We start from the raw sequence: 19839 nt of genomic DNA on the forward strand, positions 1-19839 counted from the left end.
AAAAGATGCATGGTCTTTGATGTTCATATACGGAGATTTGTGGACAACGTAAGTAATTTGGAAGAGTTAGTTGGCATTTGGCTTTGGCTGGCCAAAAGCAGATGCTATTTCCCTCGAGTGCTGCGTTCGTTGGAAAGATCTATAGTCGGTAATAAAAAAAATTAATTTTTAATTTTTAATTTTTTTTTCTGAAAACGTAATCGGCCACGTGTCAAACTCGATGTTGTCACTCCGAGCGTCAGCGAGCCCCATTTTTGTCCACGCCGTCATCCACTTCTTCATTCGCAATCTGCCAAACCGAAGCATCCGATCGCAAGCAAAACTCTCGCAATCTTCCACTGCTCCTCCGATTCGGTTGACCTTACCGAATTACGCAGATCTCTCCTTGAAATCTCGATTTTTTTTAACCCTTTCTGGAACCCTAGAAGGGGATGTAGGTTGCAGCTGTGTTTGGTTCTTTCCTGCCCCCTTTGTTGTCGGTGTGGGAATTGAACGATCGTGGGGAAGGATTTTATGGCGTCTGGGCCGCTAGTCGGCGCCGGAGGTGACGGTTCCCGCGGTAATCACAGATGGACGGAGAGCGGCAAGGTCTACGCGCGCAAGTCCTTCAACAAGATCCCTAGATCGTCGCCCAATTCCCAGCCACCTGCGCAGGCCTCGGCCGCTGAAGAAGAAGATGAGGAACTTGGCTCCGTCCGCCGCCAAAAATCGCATCTTCCTCCCGCTGCCGACGATGCCTCGTTCAGGTCGAAGCGACTCTCGGCCGAGGCCAATGGCCATGGCCGCATCGCCACCGTCAGCCTTGCTCCCAGTTCACGTCAGGAGGTGCGGGACCTGCGCAGGAAGCTGGCCTCCGAGCTCGAGCAGATCCGCACCCTCTCCCGCCGTCTGGAGGCCCATGAGCCCCTGGTCGCCTCCGCTGCTGGATACGCACATTCACAGCTCTCGGCTACTGATCCAAACACGCCTGTCTCCACAAAGAGAGCATCGGAGGTCGCCACGCCTACGACTGCCCCTGCTGGACAATTCCGCCCTTTCGTCAGCGTCTCTGTTGATTTCACGAACGATAACCTAGGGGAGGGAGCGGAGAAGGAGAAGCGGACTCCGAAGGTCAACCAGTACTATAAGAATTCTGATTTCCTTCTAGGGAAGGATAAATTATCACAGCCTGATCCTCATAGCCAGAAGAAATCCAAGACGAATACTGGAAAGAAGCAATCTTTGGGGTTATCAGAATTCGACAGTTCCCCTATGGATGAGAAGAAGATCTATGCACAAGCCTTCAAGAGTTGTGGCTTACTTCTCTCCAAGCTGATGAAGCACAAGTTTGGCTGGGTGTTCAACAAGCCAGTTGATGCCAAGGCGCTTGGTCTCCATGATTATTATACCATTATCAAGCATCCGATGGACTTTGGCACAGTTAAGTCTCGGCTTGCTAAGAACTGGTACAGCTCCCCACGAGATTTTGCTGAGGATGTTAGGCTGACCTTTCGCAATGCCATGACTTACAATCCAAAGGGACAGGATGTCCACGTCATGGCTGATCAACTTCTGCAACTGTTTGAGGAGCTGTGGCCTGCCATTGAGGGTGAGTTCTCCTATCTTGCCTATCCACCAGCCTCAAACTCAAAGAAGCCTCGGCCTGGTGACATGAGAATGTTGGAGAGGTCAGATTCCACCGTGCATCCTGTTGCAGTTGAACAAAAAATAAAGCCAGTGAGCCACCCAATGCACATAGGTCGAGCACCAGCTCTAAAGAAACCTAAGGCCAAGGATCTGAATAAGAGGGACATGACCTTTGAGGAGAAGCAGAGACTAAGTAATAACTTGCAAAATCTGCCTCCAGAGAAGTTGGAGAACATCGTGCAGATTATTAAGAAGAGAAATTTTTCTCTTAGCCAACATGATGATGAGATTGAAGTTGATATAGATAGTGTTGATGTGGAGACACTTTGGGAGCTGGATAGATTTATGACAAATTACAAGAAGAGTCTGAGCAAGAACAAGAGGAAGGCTGAGCTTGCAATTCTTGCTAAGTCTGAGACTGAAGTTGATGCACGTGAAACATCACATGAAAAGGTAGGAGTTAGCACATCTTAATTTTCTACCTTTTCATTTATAGCATGAATTGTAGGTTTAATCATACCTCTATCTACCTATTTTCAGACTCACAATCCAATTGTTACTGAGTTGCTTGAGAATAGCAAGAAAGGTGAACTGTGTTTATTTACAGATGCTTTTTCTTTATTACAGTATTATTCTATGTTGCTGACAGGTTAATTTGACACTCAGTGGTGGATGAGAAATATGTAGCTTCTTCTTCACCTGTTGGAGGACAAAAGAAGGGAGATAATGGAAGTCGATCTAGTTCAAGCAGCTCTAGTAGTGGTTCTGGATCTTCATCTACTGGTAGCATAATCTACTGTGCTCTTGTTTCTTGGTAAATAAAATGCTGCAAGTATTTTTCTCCTAAGCATTATAACTAAGGAAGTACCCTTTTTCAGATTCAGATAGTGAAAGTTCCTCTGCATATGGTTCAGATGCTGCGCATTCACCTAGAACATGAACTTACTTGGGAAAGGTACTATTTGTTTCATTCACATTAAACTAGAATGTCAATTGTGTGGTCTATGTTTCAAATCATAAAATTTTATTATGCTTTCTGAAGTTCTTGTGAGGTAATATGTCATGCATTCTTTCTCATTTTAGTAATTTTACAGTTGGAATATTAAAAAGAAAGGTAGGCAAATAGAGTTTGACTAAAAGGTTATGTTGTCATCTAAAGATACCTAGACTAGCTGTATATTTGCAGCAATATTGTGATCAATAAAAATCGATTGCTTTATACAAACTGAGTCACTTCATTGACTAAAATAGATCATTTAATATTTCGCAAATTATTTCTTTAATCATAACTTAGTTACCTTAAGTACCCCTAATCACAGGCAAGGCAAGCATTTACCTAACTTAATGCTTAGCACTCTCCCTTGTGATGTTGCATAAGTCTCTCTTATACTTATGTGTTCAATTGGATGAAAAGCTTCACCGTTAAGGCCGTTCCTAATGATTGGCACTTGTAAATAAATTATTTGTCTTGATTAATTGAATACAAATCAATAATGATTTCCACTGAAAAGAAAAAAAAAATCAATGTTGATTCAACTTTCTTTGATGAGACAATAATATGTCTCAATATGTTTTATTCTGTCATGCCAAATCAGATTATGATCATTGTACATGGCTGTTTTTTTTTCTTGTGTTTTTAAAATGGGATGGAAATACTTTTCCTCAAAACTTCTACAAGGTATTTATTTAGGTGAGTTGGTAACCTTGCTACTGCAGAACCAGTTTTAATCTGTAACGTAGCCATTAAAATGTTGGACCCCGTGGTAGTTTTGATGTGATCAACCAAGTTAGTTAGGTCCTGCTGTGTTTGATCCCTGTGTCTGAGTGTGCAGGAGCTTAGGAACACAGGAAGTCGAGCGGAAGACGCAGCTAGCGAGAAGGACGACACGGGAAGGGAGCCGACGGGCTCGGTGCGTCCGAAGGACGAGAGAGCTGCGGAAGAGTACTCCGGTGGGCGTGAAGAGCGTGCGCGGCGCTCGAGGGACGTTAAGCCGGGACGGAAGGCTGCTCGAGGAGAAGGCCGGGAATTGGGTTCGGGTGAGCCCTATTCCGGTTGGCCGCAATCACCCAAAAGAACGGAGCTTCGGAAGCCAAAGCGAAGAAGAAAAGGAGCCAAAAGAGGCTGGAAATTACTGTAGCAGAAAGTTAATGTAGCAGAAATTACTGTAGCTTGAAGGCGCCTTAAACAAGCTTGAAGGCGCCTTAAACAAGCTTGAAGGCGCCTTAAACCAGCTTGAAGGCGCCTTCAAGCCTGTTCAAGGCGCCTTCAACAGTCTGTTTTGACCGTTTACGCTACGGATAAAGTTTTATCCGCTGACCGAGCTGGAGGCGCCTTAAACCTTGTTGGAGGCGCCTTGGACCCTCGGGATAGACTTTCCAGGAGCTATAAAAAGGCCCCTGGAGCTAGGAATTAAACAACAAATCAACTGTGTAGTGTTTCCTAGCAATAGTTCTGAGCTTTGAAAGTGTAAAAGGCTTCTCCGCCTTCAGAAAGGAGATTCTTTTAGTGCTTTCTCACTGCCTGGATTAACAACCCTCTTGGTTGTAACGTCTGTTAATTTCTTTTACTGTTTTATTATTTTGTTAACTATTGCACTAACTGAGTTGAAAGTACGAGGAGGGTATAGTTTAATTTTTGTTTTCAGCAATTCACCCCCCTCTTGCCGGCACTCCGCTGTACCAACAAGTGGTATCAGAGCCAGACTGCTCAGAAGGACTAACCGCCGACTGACGCACAACGATCAAAACGATGGCCGGAGACAGTGACTACCCACCTGCATTCGAGGGGGAGTTTGCTTCATGGAAGCAAAAGATGGAGGTATACCTTAACTCTGATTTTTCTATTTATCTAATAATGAAATCTGGTTATGAAGCACCAAAGAAAGCAAACGGAGAAGAGCTCGAGAAATACCTCTGGAACGAGAAGCAACGTGACGAGTTTATGGCAAATGCACGAGCTGAATTTCATCTTCTAACCACAATACCAAATGAAGATCTCGACAAAGTCGGAAAGTACAATAGCGCAAAAGAACTTTGGGAAAAGTTCTTAAAACTCCACGAAGAACAAATTAAAGTTGAATCCGACTCCTCGATGGACACTGATCCGACGTCAGAAGAGTCCGAAACTGAGGTAAGTGCCGAGACAGAACCAGTAACCGAACTCCAACTTGAAGACCTAGAATGCTCATCACAAATGAGCATCGATGAAGGGGGTCAGAAGACGAAAATAACTCGACAGGAGGAGAATCAACCACCGACAAGGTAAGTCAGGTATGGTCTCCACCTCTTGGCAAATTAATTGCTTCAATTGAAATATTGCCGAAAGGTTTTCGTGAATTACAAATTATTTCGTCGAAAGAATATTTTAAATTAAAAACTGAAAAACTATTAAAGAATATTGAGTTAAAAAACACAATTTGTCAATTAAAAGATTTTGACAAACTAACAATAGAAAATGTACAATTTTTTGCATGCTCAATATCTTTTGCCATAATTCTAAAAAACTATGAATTAAGAACTTATGAGAAGTTAAAATGGAAATTTAAAAATCATAATATCTGATCTCAGTTGAAATATTAAACTTAGCGCTTTCAGAGAAGAAAATTAAACAGTAAATTTCTTTATAAAGCTTTGTCAAGGAAGTGGTTGTTGCTCCAATAACCAAGAAGGCCTAGTGCCTCGCCACGACCTGGAAGCTGAAATATTGAAATGAAAGGTTTAATTAACTTTCTGAAAAAGCATTTTAAAATTAGAATTAAATAATGCTTTGAAAGTTTAATCAAACATTTTTGAAAATTTTGTTTATAAATTCATTTTTAGAAATATTTTTTCTTGAAAAATTCTAAAGACTTAATTTGCTTTTTTGACTTGAATTGTTTTTGGAAAATCCTTAGAATTCTTTTTAAATATTCTTCTGAAAAATTCTAAAAGTTCATTTACTTGGATTTTTTCAAAAAGTCTTTTAACTTAGAATTTTTTTTAAAGTTCCCTCTAATTAGGACCCCATTTTTGCTGTGATCAAAGGGGGAGAGAAAAGTACAAGTTTAGGGGGAGTTAGAAAAATTTAAAATTTTTGTTATTATTTTTATAAAAAGTGTTGCAATTTTACGAATTGCAAAAATTATGCTTAACTTGTTAGTTTAGTAATTTTTTCTTTAAAATTACTCTTTATGTATATTTTAACCCTAACTTGAACTTGGGTTGATGCACATCAAAAAGGGGGAGATTGTTGGACCCCGTGGTAGTTTTGATGTAATCAACCAAGTTAGTTAGGTCCTGCTGTGTTTGATCCCTGTGTCTGAGTGTGCAGGAGCTTAGGAACACAGGAAGTCGAGCGGAAGACGCAGCTAGCGAGGACGGAAGGGAGCCGACGGGCTCGGTGCGTCCGAAGGACGAGAGAGCTGCGGAAGAGTACTCCGGTGGGCGTGAAGAGCGTGCGCGGCGTTCGAGGGACGTTAAGCCGGGACGGAAGGCTGCTCGAGGAGAAGGCCGGGAATTGGGTTCGGGTGAGCCCTATTCCGGTTGGCCGCAATCACCCAAAAGAACGGAGCTTCGGAAGCCAAAGCGAAGAAGAAAAGGAGCCAAAAGAGGCTGGAAATTACTGTAGCAGAAATTACTGTAGCTTGAAGGCGCCTTAAACAAGCTTGAAGGCGCCTTCAAGCCTGTTCAAGGCGCCTTCAACAGTCTGTTTTGACCGTTTACGCTACGGATAAAGTTTTATCCGTTGACCGAGCGGGAGACTCCTTAAACCTTGTTGGAGGCGCCTTGGACCCTCGGGATAGACTTTCCAGGAGCTATAAAAAGGCCCCTGGAGCTAGGAATTAAACAACAACTTTGACAATCAACTCTGTACTTAATTCCTAGTAATAGTTCTGAGCCGTTAGTGTGTAAAAGGCTTCTCCGCCTTCAGCAAAGGAGATTCTTCTAGTGCGCTTTTTCATCGTCCTGGATTAACAACCTCCTTGGTTGTAACCAGGTTAATTGCGGAGTTTCTTTTTACTTCTGTTAATTTAATTGTTATTATTTTACTATTGCTTTTCTGAGTTGAAATCCGAGGAGGGTATTTTTACTTTGTGTATTCAGCAATTCACCCCCCTCTTGCCGGCCTCCGCTGCACCAACATAAAATGCTTCCACTAATGACATTGTATCAAATGATAGAATGTGACAAAGTCTTCATAAATGATAATAGGTTCTCAAGGGCTGACTTCACCTACCATAGTGTCTGCGTGGTGGAAGAGGGATAGTTTGAACTTAATAAATTACTCCCAGACCAATATTCGGCACTTGCTTAAGAAAGAAAATTCTCAATGCCTATTTTCAAATTATCAAGTAGCTAAGCTTTTATCATCCGCAAATGTGCTGCAGAATCCCTTAAATAATTGTTGTTGCTTAATTGAGGAGAAAACAACTGTCTTTATGTGATCACTGCTTCCAAGTGGCATCAACCCAATCCCTTTTTCTGCCACCTAATTTTTAGTTCAAAATCTAGGGCCTACATCCTCCTCAATACTTTTCAGGTTTTCAACACAATTAGCCTCTTAATCTTCAGCAATTTTACTCTCTTATCAGTCTTCTTTTAACACTACTTGGGCCCAACATATATTATCATATTGCACCTAACCACTACTTTCTCATGCTTACTAGACTATTCTTTGGCTGCTATTTCTATTACTTTCAATGGTTGGCTGAGGTTCATGTGTTTTTCATAACTTTAGTTTAATTATCCACCTTATTAGTTGATGCATGAGTGATAGGGTCATTACCATGCCCTTTAGAGACGATGTGGCCATGTTGTACCTCAACTTCCAAATGTGAGTTGGTGCACGTGTCACTTTATTGAGATCTCTTCATGGAACTTCGTGTAGCACAACCATTTTCTGTCCACTTATACAAAGACTAACATCTTGAACTTCAGTTGCATCTGGGTTTATTTAAATTAAAATTTATGAAGAAGTATACTGGTTTCTCAATAACCTGAGTATGGTATTCTTTGATACAATATTGATGAATTTCGCAAGGCAAAAATTGGGCCAAAATTCTTATCCCATGTTGCAACTGTTCCTTTCACCTGTTTGGACCATCATTCTTTTAATGATTCTACCAAGTATAAGCTAGTTCTAAGCTTTGCTTTCACATGTATCATTTCATTTAAGTTTGCTACATCATTCCATCTTCCTTTGATGCCATCAACCCAATCTATACAAGCTTCAGTGGCACAGTCGTTCCAAAATGTACGCTTGCACACCTAGAAATTTTCTAGAGAATCTCCAACAAAATCTACCCACCATATTAGTCCATCATTATACTAGATGTCCTTCCATTAACATACCTATCATCACTAGAACTATCACTTTGCATCTAGTAGGTGAATAATTTTCATTCTTCAACTCTCTAATGCAGTAATTTCCATCTTTTATCTTAACTTTCATTTCTCTAACTTTTTTGTGGGCCCACTTTTTATCATTGGTTGCATAATATGATGAAGCACCAAGAACAACTAAAGTCACCTAAAGAGAAAATTATTTTTAATTTAAAGATGGTTTAATACAAGAGATCCTGACCTTTTTATAGACCAACATTCTTTATAGAAATACAATTTAGTTGTCCAAACACTCCAACAAATTCTTTAGATAAATACACCAATTTTTTTTTTAAAACTAAATCTTAACCGCTTCATTATCTTTTGCCAAGAAGAACTCAACTTCCTTGAGTAAGGGAGCATAATGATTTGTTGAGTCTTGCAACGCCTCACATAGGTACAAAAACGAACAATCAAGGGTTGTCTTTGTAAGAGATGATTCTAGTGTCTCTTGTTGGATTTCAGCAAATAAGTAGGGCAATATGTGTTCTAGTGCCTCTTATTGGATTTCAAAGCATGGGACATGAAAAAAAAATGATCATACTTTGTGTGGGAGAAGAGATAATATTAAGACTAGGATATTTTGGTTATGTTTTGTAAACCATGGCAGACAAAATTCATTATTTTAAAATACAAGGGCGAAGTAAAAAAAGTTAGTAAAGTATAAAGGGTGGGTAAAACGAAATTTTCTTGATAAATTATTAAATTTTAATAATAACTTTTTTTATCATTAATACACTATTCTTTTAATGTATAGTCATAACACTGCACCATGTGCTCGCTGTAAGTTTCCATTTTTTTTACTAATCCATTTTGGAATTAGCCAAGTTGGTAGAGATCATCTATTTTCATACAAATTAGATAATTAATTGAGCTATTTATTTTTGACTTCTGATCAATTTCAAGTGGACTTTGTGTTTTTTCTTTTCCGAAGTCCGCATTTCGAATGGGTGTTTGATGTTACTGAGAAAATGGTATCAAGTAAACCTAATCACTGTTAGTCTGCAGATTTTCTGAATTATTGATCAGTGAACTTAATTTAGCTATAACTCTTTAGCAACTTGTCGATCAACTTAAGACTAGCATATCTACCTCTGTACCCTGGATTTGCTTCTCTTGCAGCCATCAATCCACAAGGCCAACCTATCTCCGTACTAGATTAAGTCCAAGAGGAATTTAATCAAGATCTTAGTCGTTTAACAATCAGATGTTTTGGAAACAACAGATCTCATCCTAAATTGGTCCACAACCGGGCCAGGAGCATGAAATATACTCTCTTTATGGATCATTAGTCATGCGTTTTATACAATTCCTCTCTTTTTTCAAGAAAGACCTCCAAGTACCACTAGTTCTAAGATGACCATGGCAGACAATTTTCTTCCGTACTTAACAATCAGAAATTATCACAATGATTCACAAGAGATATGAATTCGACCAAACTAAGTCACAAACCTTAAAGCAACTAAAATACATCTTGAAACTCAAACTCATTACACTAAAATTTATATAATTATCACATAGTTAGAGCTTGCTTTCTATTTCATGGAAAACTGTAAATGCAAGTTTGTCAATGTTTGTGAATGTTATCAATATGTAGTTAGATATTAATGGTCAACAGCACAAGTTAGTCAATGTTATCTATTGCAAGTGAGACAGACACAAACAATGTGAATGTATAAAATACCAAAGGCACTTTTGTGTAGTCTGATAGGGTTGGAACATGTGTAGCTCTTGCAGTCTCCTGTCCAAAGTTTGGTTATTTATGATCCACACCCCAATATTCCTATACATTTTTTTTTCTTTCATTTGCTTGATATGTTGCAACTTAATTACCATTCATGACTTTTCTCTCATTATTTGTTAAGTTCGTCATGGTACTCTTGTTACTTCGTTTGTTCCCACCAAATATTTTTGTTTTGTGACAACAGAATCCAGTTGCACATTAAATCAGATGGCTGCTGGACTAATGATCTGGGATAATGCTATAAAACACACTGGTGGTGGTAACTGGGAACATGGACTCTGACTGAAAACAGTATGTTATGTGATGCATGAAGATATGATATTATCTAGTTGTAGTGTTTAAGTAGTCATGGTTTGACATCACTGAAAGTGGTAGAAAGCCTTCTGGTCTCGTTTCCAGTTCCTCATTCATGCAAATAGCCATTGTAGGGTGTAATTTATTCAAAATAATTATTTAGTTAGGTGTTTGTCCTGCACCTCCGAATGATGTATATTTAGTTCCTCAGCAGCCCAGCCATCCAGCCTGACTTGTATAACTCACCATGTGTAAAAAAAATCTGACACCACCAATTCTGTACCATTGTTGTGTACGTCTCATTGCATCATTTGTTTGCTTGATCCTGTGATTTCCGGATTATAGATGCTAATTGGATTTGTGTTGGTCAAATGATGATTAGTAAAATATCTTGACTTGAATGGTCCATTTACAAAAAAGGAAGGCCCCAATTATGTGTTCAATAAAATGACTTTGCTTGGGGTGAATCCGCTGAGTTAAACTGTTGCATTCTATGAGTGTTTGAAGCGTCTTCATGATATTCAATTGCACAATCTATTTGCAATAATAGTTAATAAAAAAGAGATTAACAGATAGTTAGCTCCTCCGTGTATTTTATTTATTTTTAATTAATGGTTTTAATACATATTCAAATAAAAAAACAGAATTTATATAAATCTTTTTATTTTGTAAAAAAAATAACTATACTTTTTTTTATTGGATTTAGTATAAAGTTTATAAATTATGTTAAGATTTGTCTTCAAAACATCCAGCGGATTATAAATACGATGACTAGGACACAAATCGAACCGATGGCCATCTAATTATAAAATACCGATTCACTCTCGTGTGCATCTCGAGTCCATGTATACGGCCTCTGCATTCCCGAGTTCAAGACGCCATGGCTTCTTCTACTTTCTCTTCTTCTTGGCATTTCCATCGTTTTCACTCTGTTTATCATCTTCTTTGTTTTCACACGGTCGAGCGAATGATCTACGAGAGGTTGATAGCCCATGGAGCCTCTCCGGTCGCTGTGCTGCCGGGAACGTTGTCACACTTTTTTATCAAATTATTTGTAATCGTATGATAAGCTTCTATATTTATATCCCATTATTAGAAATTCATAGCAGACTATAAATTTTACTTTCATAGTAGAAGTGACTATTAACGTCCTATTGATGCTTTTCTATGATATAATTCCTTCTGTCATCATAAAGATATAACTTGAGATAGAGTTTCTATTATCTAAGCATCCAGCAAAATCAGAATCTGAATATTCAATTATTTTGCATAACATTCCCATAATACTTCATCTTGAACCCTTATTACTCTTGTTAGTCGTTTTCTTCTTGATATATACTCAACGTAAATTTCAAAATCTAATATATCAAGGGAATCAAGAATTTCTAATGACATTAACCTTTCTAAGCATTGTTTAGAAATATGTCCTAAACACCTATGCTACAATATGAAAAAAATTCTTATTTGCCACACTACTGTTTACACCTATACTATGCATCACAATATTATTTATATGAGTTTCAGTGTTCAATCTATATAATTTGTCAATCAAGAGATTAATACCATACAAGATAAAATTTCAAAATATACTAAACTTTTCCATTTCCAAATGAACAAGTGTATCTGGATTTATCCAAACATGAAATAAAAATTAAGTTCCGTCTAAAAGATAACACTACAAATGTATTTTTCAAATTTAAGAGTACATTGTTCCTTAAACAAACTCTAAAGACACTTATTGTCTCTATTTTTGCCTTCATACAGTTCCCGTGTAGTTGAATCTTTCAGTGTCAATTGACATTCGGCTCCTCAAACAACCTTGCATAGTTAAACTTATGTGAGTAGTTGTACAGTATATATCCACCATGTGTTATTAGGTTACAATATATTGGTACAGTTAGCAACGATAATCAAACGTATATTTTGATGGATGACAAAGGGTTTAAAGTTATATGTTATGTGCTTAATGGGCTAGCTAAGTGTGCAGGTCACTAAACAAGGAAAGTCCTAATGAGTCAGGAAGACCAGACATTAGGTATCAGGAGACCTAGGGTTAGACATTAGGTAAGAAGTCTTAGTGGATCAAAAGGATCAGACACCAAGTGGAAAAATAGATGAGCTAATTTGGAGTGCACTTGATGGGTTAGCTGGATCAGATATCAAGTAAGGAAAGTCCTTGTGGGTTGATTACACATTGAGTAAAAGCAGAAGTCCAAACAAGTCAATCAAACTAATTGTTTGGCGGGTAAGTTAGGTAAGCTCCTGGAGCAGAGTGTAGTGAGGTTGTGTCCCAGTTAGACAAACCTTAGCCGTTGATCCAACTGAAGAAACCAACGGAGGTTTCTAAGTCAAGATCTAACAATCCTATCTGTCTTCTTTATACATGAATATTATATCTAACTCTATTTTGTTGTATCAAAATAAATATTATAATGTCCAAACTATGTTTTTGTAGAAAAATAAAGTTCGCCATGCTCCAAAGTTTCGGTTGACTGAACCAATAGTTCAGTTTAGTGATCCCCGGTGATGAGACCGAATCAAATTCAAATTAAGCCGAAAAGAAAATAGTGGTTCAGTTGACCAATAGTATGATCAGTCGATCGATTATATTTGGTAACTAGAGATCAGATAAGATCGAATCACATGAGGAAAGAAATAACAGAGTTTAGTCAATCAAACATGTGATCGGTTGATAAAAAATATTTGGTAAAAAAGGCTCAGATCAAATTGAATTGAGCAACAAAAGGAAATTCTTGGTGTTTAGTTGACTGAATAGGGCTTTAGTCAACCGATCTAGGTTGATTTCAAGGAAGATATGATTTGGATCATGAACCTAGACACGAAGCCGAGAAAATTTTGAAGGTCAATCGACCAAAAAAGGATCAGTCAACTAAATAAAAATGTTATAAAAGAAACCTTGAGGTTTGAAACTCATCATCAATTCTTTCAACGAATCACTTGCTTCTGCTATACTTTGTTATGTATATTCAAGTGTTGATACACCAAAGCTCTCCGATAATTTACACAAAGTTCTATCCATTTGTTGTCGGTAACTGCTCATTATTAATTGTATTTATTTCTATTAAAGGGATAGTAGCTTGTTACTATCACCTTTATCTCTGTACGCTCTCCACCTTCTCTGAAACCTTTTTGGAGAGGAGATTTTAGTGATTGCCCCTTTGAAAATGGGTCAAAGGATCATGAGCCTTATAGTAGTAGTTGTTGGACTACAAATCAAGCAAGCCTTGGTTAACTTCTTAATAGAGACGCCGAGTCAAGATTAGGAAGAAGCTTGGAAGATTTTCATGGATGTCTCAACATGACAAGGTAGCAAAGTCACGATGTTGTTGATCTCTCCTCAAAGGGACGTGCTTTAGTTAGTCGTTTAACTCTACTTCTGAGCCTCTAATAATGAAGTTGAGTACGAAGCACTACTGACTGACCTTTAAGCAGCCAAATAGGCGGGCGCTTCCCTAATTGTTAATTCATTTGGACTCACAACTAGCTGCTCAACAGCTAGAAGGGACATTTGAGATCAATAAGATTGACTTTGCTAATACACAAAGACCTTAGGACAATTGAAGGTCGATTTCCAGGAGATTGTGCTTCAAAAGATCCCCGAACCGAGAACCAGAAGGTAATAAACTTGCCAAAATGCAATGTGCACTCTCAGCTTGGAATTTCGATGATCCAATAGCTCGAGTCCAACTAATTGCATATATCAATCATGTAAGCGATCAAGGTAATCTAAATGACTAGTAGACTCCAATTATTACTTTTCTTCAGCGGGGTGTTCTACCGGATGACCATTTGCAAGCACGACTCCTTAATAGGCACGCGACTTTGTTTACTCTAATTTGAGACAACTTGTACAAACACTCTTTCTCTTACCCCATGCTCAAATGCTTTAGTTCCGAGGACGCTAACTATGTCATGCAGGAGATCCATCAAGGCTCTTGTGGGAGGTCAGAACTATCTAGGAAAACCTTGTTAGCTAGTTACTTCTAATCGATCCTACAAGCTGACGCTGCCTAGCTTGTCAGCACTTATGTCAATTGTCAGAAACATCAATGTTTCACTTGGTATCCTACTGAGCACATGAAGGTTTCCTCTGCCTCTTGTCCCTTTGATCAATAAGGAATGGACATAGTCAGCCCTTTTCTTGTTGGCCCCAACCAAAAGAAGTTCCTCCTAGTGGTGGTGGTCTACTTTTCCAAATGGGTGGCAGCAAAACCTTAGCTCGGATCACGAAAGATATCGTAGTCAAATTCCTTTGGAGTCACATCCACTATCAATACAACATTCCTCATAGATTTGTCTCTGACAACGGTCTCCAGTTTTAGGGTCGCAAACTTAGATAATGATGTCAAAGATTTGACATTTAGCAAGTCTGCACCTTGGTCGCATACCCCTAGAGCAACAGGCATGCTAAAGTGGTCAATTAGGAACTCATCCAAGGACTCAAAGTCAAGCTGAATCATGTGGGCAGCAACTGGGTGGAAGAATTACATAGCTTCTTGTAGTCCTACTAAACAACTACTCAGGAAAGCATTGAGATGACTCTCTTTCATCTTTTCTATGAAGGATAAGCAGTAGTACCAATCGAGATTAGCTTGGAGTCAACCCAAGTCAGCCAGTATGATCAAGGCAACTTAGACAGATGGCTACTCGAGTTTGACTTAGTGAAATAAGAGAGAAGGCGACCACCTAACTCATAGCATACTGACAACACATGTGTTAGATCTACAACAAGAGGGTCATTCCTCACTCTTTTTAAGTCAGGGGCTTTGTTTGGAAGAAGGTGAAGTTAGTGGGAGGTGTTGGGACCGAAATGTAGCTAGAGGGGGGGGGGGTGAATCGATCGGCGTGATCGTCGTGCTCTTCGTTGCTTGTTTCTTCAAAGATATGCAGTGGAAAACAAACAAGAAACAAAATACAACGCTAACAAGAGGATTTACTTGGTATCCACCTCCCAAGAGGTGACTAATCTAAGGATCCACACACTTACGCACCCTCTACTAATAAAACACTCATTTACGGTAACTACCGAAGGCAGAGAAGCCCTACAAGTTCACACTACAAGAAGAAATGGAAAGGAACCAAAATATAAGCAAAAGCTTACAAGTTTGCACAAGAACACCCTAACCCTAGCTTTCTTCTTCTTGCTGTAGATCCACCTCTTGAATTGGAAAAACCTCCAAGAACCTTCAAGATCTGGCGTGAGAACTGTGGAGAAGTGGCTGACGTCGCTGTGAGGATCGGAGAAGAAAGCCGTGGAAGTTCTGCCGAGAGAAATGCTCACCAACAGCTATATCTTGCGTCAACGGTCAAATCACAATCGATTGGATTGCTCCCAATCGATTGGGGAGGCTTTGGATCGATTGACCGATCGATCCAGAGTGCCTCTGTGCTCTTGGGAATAACCTGAATTGATCGGCCAATCGATCTAGAGCTTATTGCGCAAAATCGCAGCTCCCAATCGATCAGCCGATCGATTGGAGGCTCCCAATCGATCGGCTGATCGATTGGGAGGTTTTCTGTTCGCGCGACACTTCTCCTCAATCGATCCACTGATCGATTGGGAGAATGTTTGTCGCAGGGACTCACCCAATCGATCAACCGATCGATTGGGCATGAGCCAATTGATCGGTTGATCAATCCAGCCCATGTGAGACTTGCCAAATCAAGTCCAAACATCCCTCAAACCAACATACGATCCTCCATGAGTTGTTGGTACATCATGCCTAGCATCTCGTCACCCTTGACCTGCTAGGACTTCCTTACCAAGTGTCTGGTCAATCCCTTTGACCCACTTGGACTTCCACCAAATGTCTGGTCAACCTTGACCCATTTGGATTTCCTCGTGCCAAGTATCCGATTAATCCCTTTGACCTACTTGGACTTCCCAACACCAGATGCCCGATCAACCTTGATCCATTTGGATTTTTTTTGCCTGGCTTCACTCACCAGGACTTCCCTTCTGCCTAGCTTCACTCACTAGGACTTCTCATTTGTCTGGCTTCACTCACCAGGACTTTCCATACTGCCTAGCTTCACTCACTAGGTCTTTCACCTGACTTCACTCACCAGGATTTTCCTTCTGCCTAGCTTCACTCACTAGGACTTTCTATACTGCCTAGTTTCACTCACTAAGTCTTTCACCTGACTTCACTCACCAGGATTTTCCTTCTGCCCGGCTTCACTCACCGGAACTTTCACCTAGCTTCACTCACTAGGATTTCCCATCTGCCTGGCTTCACTCACCAGGACTTTTCAGTCAAGTATCCAGTCAGCCTTGACCTACTTGACTCTCCTTCACAATCTCCCCACATGAACAATTGCACTTACAATCTCCATGTGTTGTCTACAAGTATTGTCAAACATCGAAACCCAAACATCAAGACTCGAGCTTGAACCAATTCAAGCTCAGTCAACCTTGACCTAGGGAATATTGCACAAACAATCTCCCCCTTTTTGATATTTGACATTACCTCCTTTAAGTTAGGCTAATCTCATAGCCTCAACTTCCTTCATGCCAATGTATGAATGAGTGTTCCCTTCATTATCCTCCTTTTCTAGAGGGCAAACTCCCTCTTTAGGTAATGAAGACCTAACTTAACCTTACATTCTCCCCCTATTGGCACACATCAAAAACTCTCCCCCTGAAGAGTTATCTAACGTTGTTTACAACTTCACTCGTTGTTCACAACAAAATAACGAAAGTCTCATACCCTTCATTAATCTTAACGCTCATCCTTGAGCATATACCACTTGGTATATTCACACACGATTGAAATAAAGGTCTCATACCCTTCATTGTCATCAAAAGCTCATCCGTGAGCAAACACCACTTGAATAATAAAGATATCCACTTTCCATTATATTCAAATGCCCAACCTTGAGCATTTTCGCTAAGGGAGGTTAACCACCTCCTAAGGTGTATGAAAAATAGATTTTCATGTCCTTAAAGAGTAACTCCCCCTAAAGACATGCACGTTACTTCTGTCATTGTACCAACAATGACTTGGAATCCCTAAACATTTAGGAAACCCAAATTTAGAAGTTTTGAGGTTCAAAAATTCAATATTGAAACAAACCTCAACCTAAACCTCTACTTAGTCTCCTTTAACCAATCCGTCCTTGTTTTCATCGTGAAAACTCCCTCTAAATGTATACAAATGTGTTTTGAGGGGTAAGGAAAGGTTTTATAGATTAAAAATGGTTTAGAATGCTGAAAATAAGCTTTCCCAACCAAAATCAGCATCCCCAATTGATTGGAGTTGGGTTCCAATCGATTGAACCCTGCTGAATCGATCTACTGATCGATTCAGACTGCGTGGATCGATCGACTGATCGATCCAGCGAGCTTCTGCTCGCGGGAAAACTCCTCTCAATCGATCGCCCGATTGATTGAGGCACTCCAATCGATCGAGTGATCGATTGGAGCTCTGAAAAACTAAAAATTTATTTCAGTGAATTTCAGAAACTCCCCTAAAATTCTACAAAAATCGAAAAATCATGAAAATTCATGTAGACATTCCTTAGGGTATATACTATCAAGGGAAAATAGTTTTCTATGAAAATACTTTCCATTTTCCAAGATTTACACCAACTTGAAAACTTGTAAAAACTTTAGTGTTTTCTTCAAGTTCGTGTCTAACATTTCAATGATGATTATTATCAAAAGATAGTCTTCATCAAGGTTTTCTAAAAGCATTTTAAAATGAATTTCAAAATCAATATCCAACCATATTCTTTGGGTTCAATGCACATGACTTGTACATTAGCTTTCCCAATGATTGGAAAACACATAACTATGTGTTTTGATAAACTTAAAACTCAAAGGAATGCACTAAATCAACATCTTGAGTTTTGTTCATCATCCTAACATCTCACTTGCATCTAATGTGTACGAAAACACATACAAGTCACCTTATAGTTCTTTGTGAGATGTAAAATTTTGATTTTGCCCTAATCTAGGGATCATGCATATCTACCTAGGCATTATAAGGTTATGAACATCCACCAAGGATGTTACTTGTTAACAAATGTCATTTGTCCTTAATTTCAAGGGGTTTAAAAATTATGCATGATGTGTTATGACATACATCAAAGAAAAATAATTTTCAAAAGAAAATTTCCTATGACTACATGATGTATGTATGACATGACATGGTATTTTTGTATTTTTCATAATAAGGCATGAGTACAAAAATAAACATGATGTCATGACATATGATGAGCAAACAAAGCATGACAAATTAGCATAAATAAAATACCTAGAATAACTATCTAAGTATCTTTAAACCTTAGCTAACTTAAAGTTTAAACCTAGATTGCCCAATATTTTCCAAGAAAATGTCAAAACCCAAATTTGACGTTTCTTTTGCTCTTATAAATTTTGTGCAAATTTAAATTAAGCATAACCCTCAAATTTTGACACATATTACTCTTTTAAAAAGTAACAAATTAAAATAAGGCTTAGATTTGCCTTTAACTTCCCAATAAAATGCCAAAATCCCAACTTGGCATTTCTTACACTTGATTTCTTGTGCAAATTAAAATTATATCCAAATACTCAAATTATGACACATCTTACTCTTTCCAAGAGTAACTGTTTATCCTTATCATTTTCAAAGGTTAACAATAACCTTGAAAATGCTCTTAGAGTGTCAACTTCATCATGATTGGGTTAACTACCCTTTCAATTAGAGTTGACACTCTCTAACCCATCTAAGGGGTAGAGAAAATGCTCCTAGGAACCCAAAACCTATTGATGCTCCTTGGATGCTCTAGGTATTCACTAGGGATAACTTCCCTAGATACCTTCCTAGTGACCTTGTTAGACTTCTTAGAAGCCTTGGTCACTTTTTCCAGATCAACTCTAGGGATTGCCTCCCTTGTGACCTTTTTAGTGACTTTCTTGGACTTCTTAGAAGTCTTAGTTACTTTTGTTGCAAAAATACTCTTAGGAATAACCTTCCTAGTATTTTTGACTTGACCATTTGACCTAGGGTTGGTTCCATAATTGTATGGAACCCTATGGTAAGAAATTGCATCCTTCTTAGCCTTAGGTTTGTATCCCAAACCTTTACGACCATAGGATGACCCTTGTTGTCCTAAACCTAGGTTTTGCTTATTTTGCCCTTTTAGGATATTTTCCATCCTTTTTAGGGTCTTTTCTAATTTATCAAGTCCTGATCTCAAGACTTGATTTTCTATCATTAAATCCTTAGTTTTTGGTTTTTCATTTAATCCTTGAGCAATTTTATTTTTAGGCTTGTAACTAAAATCCTTAGAATTCTTGCCTAAATTTTTATCTACCTTCCTATACCTAGGTGTGGTCATTTTAGCATGAAGAGCCAAATGTTTTTCTTTAATGCTATCATGCTCCCTATTTTTATGGTAAATATCATTAAAATGATATAAATTGGAATTAACATGCTTTTTACCATTATTTAAAGGGGTAGGCTCAATAAATGATACCTTTCGTTTTACCTTGGAGGCTTCCTCTTGAGCTGTGCTCCCTCCTTGAGCCTTGACCGCTTTCTTCCCCTTGGGACATTGACTCCGATAGTGTCCCTTTTTATTGCAAGAGAAGCACACAATGTGTTCCTTGCTCTTTTTTGTTCCGGGAGCGGTCATTTTGAGCTTCTCCTTGTCCTTTTGTGCCACTTGACCCTTCTTCTTGGCCAATTTATGACACTTGCTCTTGTAGTGCCCATGTTCCCTACACTCAAAACATATAATATGATTATTAACTAAAACATTTATACCTTCCTGTGTAGGAATGATATCTTCTCCTTTTGATCCGG

At 38.8% G+C, this 19839-nt stretch overlaps 1 protein-coding gene across 4 annotated transcripts; it reads left to right on the plus strand.

Annotated features, from left to right (window-relative positions):
• Nucleotides 1-278: 278 nt before the first annotated feature.
• On the plus strand, nucleotides 279-10347 carry LOC121981878 (transcription factor GTE4-like). 4 transcript variants are annotated; one of them, XR_006111947.1, is made up of 5 exons: nucleotides 281-2079; nucleotides 2167-2212; nucleotides 2293-2440; nucleotides 2505-2581; nucleotides 9915-10347. XR_006111947.1 is itself a non-coding variant. In XM_042534638.1 (5 exons), the coding sequence occupies exons 1-4, from the start codon at nucleotides 514-516 to the stop codon at nucleotides 2564-2566; spliced, it is 1791 nt and encodes a 596-aa protein (XP_042390572.1). In that variant the 5' UTR covers nucleotides 281-513; the 3' UTR covers nucleotides 2567-2581; nucleotides 9915-10347. The 4 variants fall into 4 exon arrangements, 3 of the variants coding, with proteins under 3 accessions (XP_042390574.1, XP_042390572.1, XP_042390573.1); XM_042534638.1 differs by having other exon boundaries at nucleotides 2293-2409; XM_042534639.1 differs by lacking the exon at nucleotides 9915-10347 and adding an exon at nucleotides 3459-3497 and having other exon boundaries at nucleotides 2293-2409.
• Nucleotides 10348-19839: the final 9492 nt, after the last annotated feature.

This window comes from Zingiber officinale, chromosome 5A (assembly GCF_018446385.1).
Source record: "Zingiber officinale cultivar Zhangliang chromosome 5A, Zo_v1.1, whole genome shotgun sequence".
NCBI classification, from domain to species: Eukaryota; Viridiplantae; Streptophyta; class Magnoliopsida; order Zingiberales; family Zingiberaceae; genus Zingiber; species Zingiber officinale.

Coding starts and splice junctions, on each gene's coding strand:
- LOC121981878 (XM_042534638.1), top strand. CDS start 514: ATGGCGTCTGGGCCGCTAGTCGGCGCCGGAGGTGACGGTTCCCGCGGT. Junction 2,080..2,166: donor GTGAAACATCACATGAAAAG/GTAGGAGTTAGC, acceptor ACCTATTTTCAG/ACTCACAATCCAATTGTTAC. Junction 2,410..2,504: donor TTCTGGATCTTCATCTACTG/GTAGCATAATCT, acceptor ACCCTTTTTCAG/ATTCAGATAGTGAAAGTTCC.